The sequence below is a fragment of the Alosa alosa genome, chromosome 11 (genome assembly GCF_017589495.1).
Source record: "Alosa alosa isolate M-15738 ecotype Scorff River chromosome 11, AALO_Geno_1.1, whole genome shotgun sequence".
NCBI classification, from domain to species: domain Eukaryota; kingdom Metazoa; phylum Chordata; class Actinopteri; order Clupeiformes; family Clupeidae; genus Alosa; species Alosa alosa.
The window spans coordinates 2,035,638-2,045,856 of NC_063199.1; the positions used below are offsets into that span (position 1 = coordinate 2,035,638).

Below are 10,219 nucleotides of genomic sequence, written 5' to 3' on the forward strand. Positions count from 1 at the left end.
ATTCCAGTTATTTCTATTTCATAGATACACAGGAGAGATGTTAAATTCCTAGTGCTATAGGTAGGGGATTTCACACAGCAGCCAACCAACAACCAAGCCTACTTACTGTCAAAAACAAAATCACAAATCAACCTTTGTGGGTAAAAAACATCACCAACAGAACAGCCTTCAAGAGCATTTCACTGGGGTTATCAAGCAGGCACCTTCCTTCATGGGCATTTCATTGAATTAGGCCCACGACACCTCCAGAAGGCTCAACAGTGGTATCTGGTGTACCAGACCCACTCCCTTCCACATGTTTGATGGATTCTCTGCCAACAAATACCGAAATTCTTTGGTCATTCCTCTTCATTGCTGTGGCCGTTATGATCCGATCATAGCAGGGCTGCCAGAGCGAATTTTGCAGCTCTAGTCGCTCATGGTGTGTAAACACAGAAAATGTGTTTGGTGGACATAGACCCTAAGGTTTGCAGAAGACAACCCCAGTTGCAATGGGTTTTGACGTTTTGGCGACATGCAACCAAAAGGAGTAGGCCTGTCACTTTATGAATTGAGCTCGATGGCAGGAGAAAGAGTAAGCCGATGGTGGATGATCCCTAAGCCTGTTCATAAGTTCCTAACCGCATCTCCAAACCCCTTTCACCTGCCCTCCATACCCTTCATTTATATATGTTGTCCAAAACGTCTTTGAACGAACAACTGAATGTTGAATCTATTGAGTTTGTCTGAATGGTGTTTTTTTTTTTTATTGTTTAGCTATTTCTTTGTTCAGTCTGGCCCAGATGGCAGCCTGCGTTCCACTAGGCCTGCATTTTGTGCCTATCTGTCGAGCTACAGTATCTCTAAAACAGTATTGCAAACAACTGTGCCTATGTTGATACACTGTTTTTTTTTTTTTTGCTAAAGTTGAGAGTGATTTCTGGTCTCCTTTCCCATCATATAAAAAATAAGCTGGCGTAAGTGAAGTGATCTACCTGGTTTCAGTCACGTTACATAAGGATACAAGAATACAAGGAAGTTTATTGTCACATGCATATAGTTACTGGAAGTAAGAAATGCAGTGAAATTATGTCTGGTGTCAGCCTATTTGTGCATTAATGGGGGAGTAAAAAGTGCAGTAGAAGGGGTTTAGTAGATTAAGTGGCAAGGGCTGCATAAGAAAGGTGGGGGAGGATTGGGAGAAGCTTCCTCATGAGACAACGTGCTATGTATTGGGGGCAGTGTGCTGTAAGTATGTTGGGGATGTGTGTTGGAGAAGCTTCCTGATGAAATAATGTGCTGTGTATGTAGGGGGGCAGGGACTTACTATTGCAAGCAGAGTACTGTATGTAATGTATGTGAATGATGACAGTGAAGATGTGTGTGTGGGCGGGAGGGGAGTGGAGCAGTGACTGTGTGTGTGTGTGTGTGTAGTGTGGGTAGGTGGGGGCAGTGTGCTGTAAGTATGTAGAGGATGTGTGTTGGAGAAGATCCTGAAGACAATGTGCTGTGTATGTGGGGGGGGGGGGGACGACGACAGTGTGCAGCAAGTATGTAGAGGAGGCTTACTGTAGCAAGCAGTGTGCTGTATGTATGTGAAGTGATGACAGTGATGATGTAAGTGTGTGTGTTGGGGGGGTCGGGGACTTACTATTGCAAGCAGAGTACTGTATGTAATGTATGTGAGTGATGACAGTGAAGATGTGTGTGTGGGCGGGAGGGGAGTGGAGCAGTGACTGTGTGTGTGTGTGTGTGTAGTGTGTGTGTGGGTAGGTGGGGGCAGTGTGCTGTAAGTATGTAGAGGATGTGTGTTGGAGAAGATCCTGAAGACAATGTGCTGTGTATGTGGGGGGGACGACGACAGTGTGCAGCAAGTATGTAGAGGAGGCTTACTGTAGCAAGCAGAGTACTGTATGTAATGTATGTGAGTGATGACAGTGAAGATGTGTGTGTGGGCGGGAGGGGAGTGGAGCAGTGACTGTGTGTGTGTGTGTGTGTAGTGTGTGTGTGGGTAGGTGGGGGCAGTGTGCTGTAAGTATGTAGAGGATGTGTGTTGGAGAAGATCCTGAAGACAATGTGCTGTGTATGTGGGGGGCAGTGTGCAGCAAGTATGTAGAGGGAGGCCTACTGTAGCAAGCAGTGTGCTGTATGTATGTGAAGTGATGACAGCGATGATGTAAGTGTGTGTGTTGGGGATGGGGGTGGGGGGGGGCAGAAAGGCTAGGCAATCAAGGACATGGGTAGATGGAGGAGAAATCAAAAATAATAAATAAAAAGTGTGCAAAAGTTGGAGAAAGTCAGATATATGTGTGTGTGTGTGTGTGTGTGTGTGTGTGTGTGTTTTGACGTGTGATGAAATAAGAAAATAAATAAAAAGTCTGTAGCATAGGGAGAGGGATGTAAAAGTGCTAAAAGTCTTGTAGGTGTGTGTGGGTGGGTGTGTGTGTGGGGGGGGGTCATGAGTGCTGAGGAGTGAATGAGTGCAAAGTCAGTATAGTGTGAGTTCAGAGTTGGGAAATGTTTGAGAGTGCTGAGGGGTGAATGTGTGCAAAGTCAGTATAGTGTGAGTTCAGAGTTCGGATGGCCTGGGGATAAAAACTTCTCCTGAGTCTCTCAGTTCTGGCTTTGTGACTACATAGGCGTCTTCTTGATTTCAGCGGTAGGAATAATCCATTGTTAGGATGAGAAGAGTCCTTCAGAATCTTTTGGGCTCTTAGGAGTACTCTTCTGGAATAGATATCTTGTAGAGCAGGGAGTTGAGTTCTTATAGTATGCGTTCAGCTGAGCCGCACTACTCTCTGCAGAGTACTACAATCTCTAACTGTGGAGTTCCCATACCAGGTGATGATGCTACCAGTTAGAACACTCTCAACCGCTGAAGTGTAGAAGGCCTTCATGATGGATGTAGAAACTTTGAATTTCCTTAGCTGACGAAGCAAGTAGAGTCGTTGTCTGGACTTCTTCAGAACATATTGAGTGTTAACAGTCCATGTTAAGTCTTCAGTAATGTGGACACCAAGGTATTTAAAACTTGTGACTCTCTCTACAGGTTGCCCGCTGATCATTAGTGGGGTAACTGTAGTTCTGCTGCTGCCTTCTGTAATCCACTACCATTTCCTTGGTTTTATTGATATTCAGTGTCAAGCTGTTAGATTGACACCACTGTGCCACCTCATCAACCTGATCCAAGTAGAACTGTTCATTGTTGTTACTAATCAGGCCCAAGATCACTGTGTCATCTGCAAACTTGATGATGGAGGTATGACTACTGTTGGCTTTGCAGTCATGTGTGTAGATGTTGTACAGCAGTGGACTCAAAACACAGCCTTGGGGAGCACCAGTGCTGATGGTTAATGAGTCAGATGTCAGACCCCCCACTCTAACCACTTGTGAACGGTTGGTGAGGAAGTCAAATATCCAGTGACACAGGGTGGTGTTCAGTCCTAAGGCCTTCATCTTTGTGACCAAGGTGAGAGGTACTATCGTGTTGAATGCTGAACTAAAGTCAATGAACAGCATCCTTACATAATTCCCATTCCCCTCCTCCAGGTGAGTTAAGGTGGTGTGCATGAGGTTTGAGATGGCATCCTCTGTAGACCTGTTGGCTCTGTAAGCAAATTGGAGGGGGTCGATGGAGGCAGGGAGGGATGAGCAGATAATGTTTTTCACAAGCTTCTCAAAACACTTCATCACTGTAGACGTCAGGGCTACTGGGCGGTAGTCATTCAGACATGATGGACTTTTGTTTTTCGGTACTGGAACAATAACAGACTGCTTGAGGCAAGTAGGAACTGTCTCTTGAGCATAATGTACCAAGCTTGGTTTCGATAGGTGAAAGTGTTGCTCATTATAGCACCCCTAGGGGTCAAAGGTCACCAAATGTATTGTGCGTCCTCAGGATGGGGTCCCGAGTCCAAAAAAACAAGTTATACATGAAAGTATTGCTGAGATATGAGTCTACTTCCTTTGGTTATAGCGTCCTCTAGAGGTCAACGGTCACCAAATTGCTGAGATATGAGCGCATTTCCTGTAACTCTAGCACTTGTGATCAAAAGCCACCAAATGTATTGTGCATCCTCAGGATGCGGTCCTGAGTCCACGTACCAAGTTTGGTTTCGATACATGAAAGCCTTGCTGAGATATGAGTTTACTTCCTGTTTGGCGACTTCGCCGTCAATTTCGAACGCGTCAGACGAGATTACAGTTGTATTATTGTGCATCTGAATAATTTTTCAAAGAAGAATATTTAGGCCTAGCATTTCCCTCTGCTCTTCTAAACAAGTAAATTCACAAAAACACTTTTCAGATCCGTTTTAAATACTGTATAACCTCCAACCAGGCTTATATAGTAGGCAAAGACGATTTTGAGCAAAACATATGCGATACATATTCAATTATGAATCGCGCTGAATCACTTTGCTTAATCTCCAGTATCCTGATGGGATAACCTACTCTCTGATGATGCCAAAAATTATTGCAACATCGCAACATAGGAATATTGGTTTGTTTGCCTTGTGTTGTGTTGGCCATGCCTTGAAATACTATAATAGCCTACGTTCTGTGGATAAACCATCAAAATAATGTTGCCTAATTGACGTGGTCTATTTATGCGTTTTGTAGCCTATGTTTTAGAATTTACGATACTTTCTTGTGCGCACTCCTACACTTGTATGTTTCCATCTACTCCTCATGTTTCTAATATTTTCCAAATGAAAAAGCACTCACTGTATGAACGGAAGAGAGTGGACAAAGATGAAATAGTTACAAATTACACAACTACACCTGATTTAAGTTTGGGTGCTATACTTCGAGGTCATTCCGATTTTCAGCAAGCGATAGCTCCAGACATATTTGGAATGAAAAACCAACCTTGTAGGGAAGTAAATTTAGTCTGGGGGAAAAGCCTGAGGTAAAGCCTCTTAATCAATACTTTTTTGCCAACTTTAGTGAAACAACACATACAATCTGTCATCACATCATTCTTTGGATGTATGCACAATGTCATGAAATTCCATCCACGTTCTCGACCATATTTTTTAACACTTCCTACAATTCTACCACTTCTTTCTCCTCTGATTCGTAGTTAAACTGCTAGGAAATTGAAAGTACGATATCATGGTCATAATGATGCAGGAATGCCAGTAAGATCCTGCCAAATATTTGCTTTTTAAAGCCCTACACAGACATAAATTGTGCAATAAACATTAAATCCGCCAAAAAATAAAGGATGGAACTGAAGGAGGAAATAAATAGCATACAAGCTTGCCAATTGTGCAGAGAGTATAATATTGGTCTATTTCTGGGATAAAACGGTCCTGATCTTTTCTTAAACTTCATTTGTGTCAAGACCAAGCTAATACGTATAAACAGGTGCCCTCTAGTGGCTGATACGAAAACTTTTGCAGGCACAACTAAGATTAAAGTAAAACTCAGTAGCAGATTAAACCAGTTGCTGATGACAGCAATGTGGAGTCAAAAATCATGTGACATAAACGGGAGTTTAAAACCATGTTAAATTTTAAAAAATGGCTAAGCTAGCGACAGAGCAATTGCCCTGCTGTTGCTGCTTGGCAACCAATGATCACCACTTGTGGCTATTGTTATCATTGTTTACTTAATTTTTTATTGTAATGTGATATTTAATGTTATACATATTGTGCATTTTATGCTTTATACATGTGTTTCACAAGTTGTTTTGAATAAAAGTCTTTGTCACATATCACAATCATAACCACAAATTGAACAACTGAACTATCAAATTCAAAATGGGACTGACTTGGTTTTGATTCTCTGTAGGTAAGCTGATGGGCATGAATGAGATCACTGAGAAGCTAGTCTTGGGAGAGATATGTCAGAATGACCATGCTATTGTCCAAAGGGTCACCTCGGCAGCCAACATCAGCAGAGTGCCATGTGGCTCAGACAAGGAGTGCAGGTGAGAGACAATGATAGAATGTGAACTGCTAACCAGTGGCAGTCAGATTAATTCAGATTACTTGGAGTAGCCTACACATTCAAAGGGAAACAGCAATACTTTGTGATAGGGCTACAGGCAGCAACATTAAAGTTGGGGGATAGAAGATCCCGAGACACCACTATGTGTGTTTAAATATAAAATCCTGACTTGGAAACAGAGGTATGTGACTGCCTGTACAAGCATTGGATTTATAGTGGTGTCTCTTAAGGACTTTGTTTATGTTACACAGCACTTGTAATGCTATTTTGAGTCTGTTAAGGAGTTCAAACAACTAGGGCTCCAGACTGACTTGTTGTTGCATTGGTTGCACTGGTGCGCCTACATTTTTTATTTAGGTGCACCAGCACAAAACTTTAGGTGCACCAGCACAGCACCTTTAACGCCACAATTTCAAGGTCACCTTTTTATCGCTCTCCATATACATTCCGTGTCTGAGCTGTTGTCAGAGCATGGACCAGTAATGACAGTATTGATCTGGGGCCCCCACCACCTTGACGCCATATTGAATACTGTGTGATCATTCACATCAGTGGCAATTGTAGTCTCTGCTCGACCCTCCACACACACATGGAAAATGATGGCTTGTCATATGTTTGTATTTCATATTTTGGAATTCATAAACTTAATATATTTTGTTAATAATTTATATTGTTAAACAATTTATGATCTTCATAATTACTAATAGCTAAAATATTTAGTAATTTGAATACTTCATATTGATTTTTTAAACTATTACAGTTGTCTTTAATTAGTGTTTAGGTCTAATTGAGTGCCTGCCACTTTAAGAAGATCATGAAAGTAAATTACCTTTCATTCTCATGGTTTTAGGCTAGAGGAAAATGGAAAATAGTCATGCATCGTCCAAGGATATATGGATGCAGTTCATTATGTTTATATGTCATTAGGTAAAATAGATGTTCAAGAAACTAACAAGTCAAAGACATTATTTCTGGGATCATAGAAGAGATAAGTGTCTTGCAATATTAATTTCTATGATTTTGGTCAGCACTGCATTAATGATAGACATGACACGTGAGCTAACAGGATAGTTACCTAGAAAGAACTCTCTCAAGAAAAGTTTGCCAATAGGTTGTGTAGCTTATTTCGGAAATGTCCTTAAACCCAACAGTAGGTTTACATGTAAATTAACTAAATTTCATAGCCTAGGTAGGTTAGCAACACAAACTTGAGAGGTGCAAGTCAGCAAATCAACTTAAGTAGCGAGTAGCGATGTTATCACGACAGCTGCAGGTTAAAAGCTGCGTGTGTGTGAGGAGGCTACAGAAAGCACCCACTGTCATTCTTAAAAGTAGGTTATATCGATACTAATAAAATTGGGTGTGACGTTCCTAATTTCAGGGTATTGCGATACTTTTGTAGTATTGGTGCACCATGCAAAGGAGAACAATCGCTTAGTTCGTGGAGAGACAGCAGATGCGAGGAAAGTCCAGGCTCTCACCCTTATTATATTAGGTGCACCAGTGCGACCCAGGGAAAAGGTCACACCCTTAAAATTCTTGGTCGCATTTGCGACCAAATTGGTCGCACTCTAGAGCCCTGGACTTTCAGTAAGCTATAGCCTATTGACTTCTGAGTGAATGATGGAGTTGCCAAATCTAGCGAAGAAAGAGATAGTTTTGGGTAAAAGAGACAGGTAGAACTCGTTGAGCCTGTTGGGTAAAATATGGAGAACTCATAAAATTATCAAAATTTGAAGCAGATTATAGTCTTTGTTCATTCATGGAGCCGTGCATTTTGGCTTGAGGGGTGCTGGGGAAATGAAAGCTTACGGGCATTCTTCCGATCCCTTGTCTATTCTACTTATTATTTATTATGATAATTGTGCAGTCAAACCACTGAAGGAACTCATAGGAGTTGATTGGACTCATCAGTGCACCCATCCATCCCTACTACACAACACACAAGGGGTGGATTGTGATAGGAAATGACAGATTTCCAAAGTATGACTATTTTAATGTGTGCCATGAATACAGATTAAGTCCATTTAGAAAATACTGTGCAATTCCATAACTTAACTGTGGAATGTATAATATATAAATATACTCAAATGAAGGTAAATAATTAGTTTAAGTGTTTCCTGAAATATCCTTACTGGTACCGAGCTGATATCATTTTTAGATTGTGGTTATGGTTTCACCACCCTGATGTACATGCAGATATATGTTGAATGTGTCAGGTGGCATTTTCCTCTTTCAGCAGGTGACCTCTTCAAGTCTGCACCAGATGGGTCTAAACATTGTATTCTTCTTTTCTTTTCTGTATTTCCAAACTTTTGTATACCTCTCAAATTCAGTCTCTGTTTTCCTTCTCCATCAACTCAATCCCACAGATTTGCAGGAAAAACAGTCACCAGTGGCAGTTTAGTACTTGTTACCGTGCTGACCAAGGAGGAAGGTGCAGCTCAGCTGACCATCAATTGTGAAAAGATGGTAATTGGAACAATGCTGGTGAAGGATATCTTACAGGCTTTGACCCAGTAACACTTCCAGTAAAGACACACAATTTCCATCAACCTGTAATTCCTGAACTATACAGTGTGTAGTGTGCTAGATGTATTGACCTAGTTTGCACATGATTACAGTCTATTAAAAATATTAGTTTTTTGTAGTAAATATAACCTCCCTGAACTACATTCTACACACATTCTCCAGATGTTGAAAGATGTGTTTGTGTTGTGACTTTGAATTTGTATATTGACAGTATATAACCATTTGGCAAAATTGGCAAAAAGGAAATGTGAAAATATTATCCAACTTTCCAAGTCATGTATTGACACCTGAAAGCAAGATGAATAAACCATGAATAAAAATTGTGAAAATAACAGTCTACTTACTATACCTATCTCCACTGCCTAGTCCTTGTTTGATGCTTCACTTTGTCCTGTACATCAGCACCAAATACTCTCACAAGAATACCACATCTCAGTTACAATAACATGTCATATTCTGTTGCCCACTTACCAGTGGTTTAGATAGATGATAGATAGATAGATAGATAGATAGATAGATACTTTATTGATCCCCAAGGGGAAATTCAAGGTCTCAGTAGCATACAGACATCACACACAACATTCACTAACAGCAGAAAAAAGTAATTTTGGTTTGGAAATGTAGTGACAGTAAGGGGCCAGCTATTCATAAAATGATAGTTCAACCTTCTTTGTGTAAACTAGCCCTCTAATCACCAACTGTATTCAAGGCCATTACTTTACACAACGGAAGTGGTCCGATATCTCTACACCAATGTCTTGTTTTGTTTAGTTTGAACATACTCATTTCAGTAATTCACATGTTGATTTTTCTTTTGTTTTCAAACAGGCTGGTTGAAAGTCCTGAGGGGTATTTCACAAAATCTAGAAAAGAGATTAAACTGGGATTTTTTTGGTTACCCTGGATGAATTTAGCCCTTGGTTTCACAAAAGAGATGGCACATAAATTACCATCGGGATTTATTCTCTGCACCTAGCCTGGTCGGGAGGGAGCCAGGCCTCAGTAACCCTGTAGTTGGAGACTCATTGAGGGTAGCCATAGTCCACACCAGGACTAGTGCTTAGCATCACAGTGACCAAGATGGTGTTAACTTTAGCCTTGACCAACTCCCAGGCTCATTTGGAGGGCGTACCAGATTAAAGAGAGCAAATGCACATGGTTTAGTGTCTGACCAATGTTTTCCCTTGAGTTATTTGTTTTTTGTATTAGTTAAGGCTGTGAGAGGGCCATCCGTGGTTTGTCTGTCTGTCTGTTTGTTTGTTTGTAACTTTATATTCTTTTGTTTGTTCATTTTGGCTACTGCTCCTTAACTACCCATGCCTATGACACCTAGTGGTGTACTGTGTTGCCTGTACTATTATAGATTATTTCCAAGACAAATTTATCTTAAGGTAGACAATAGAATGACATGCCAGGTCAAGGAAAGCATCAAGAAAAGCAAAGATTAAGAAATCGTTTTTGACATACACTGTAGGCAACAAGGGAGGAGGTGTTTTTACACTTTTCAGACACTCAGAGTTTGGAAACTAGATATTGTTTAGAACCAACAACCTTTCTACATTATCTGTGGGTTTTGTGTGCAAAAAGTGGAATTAATTGTCAACAAATTAGAAGAAAATGTGAAAATCACTTTTCGGACTAGATATAATCGCTTATTTTTAAAAATACAGATAAAAACACTAAAGATGGATCGTGGAAATTTGAAGACAAAAAAATATTGTTCCTTAGACTCTATATTAGCAAAATATGCACA

The 10,219-nt window shown here is 40.7% G+C and overlaps 1 protein-coding gene across 7 annotated transcripts in view; it reads left to right on the plus strand.

Moving 5' to 3' along the window:
* The window catches only part of LOC125303549 (AP-3 complex subunit beta-2), a 63,311-nt gene extending 54,499 nt beyond the window's left edge, over positions 1-8,812 (plus strand). For all 7 annotated transcript variants that reach the window (XM_048257348.1, XM_048257351.1, XM_048257350.1 and 4 more), the window contains 2 exons: positions 5,776-5,914; positions 8,307-8,812. In XM_048257348.1, coding sequence (XP_048113305.1) covers positions 5,776-5,914; positions 8,307-8,457 — 290 coding nt within the window. In that variant the 3' untranslated portion in view covers positions 8,458-8,812. The remainder of the gene's footprint in view (positions 1-5,775; positions 5,915-8,306) is intronic.
* The last annotated feature ends 1,407 nt before the right edge of the window (positions 8,813-10,219 follow it).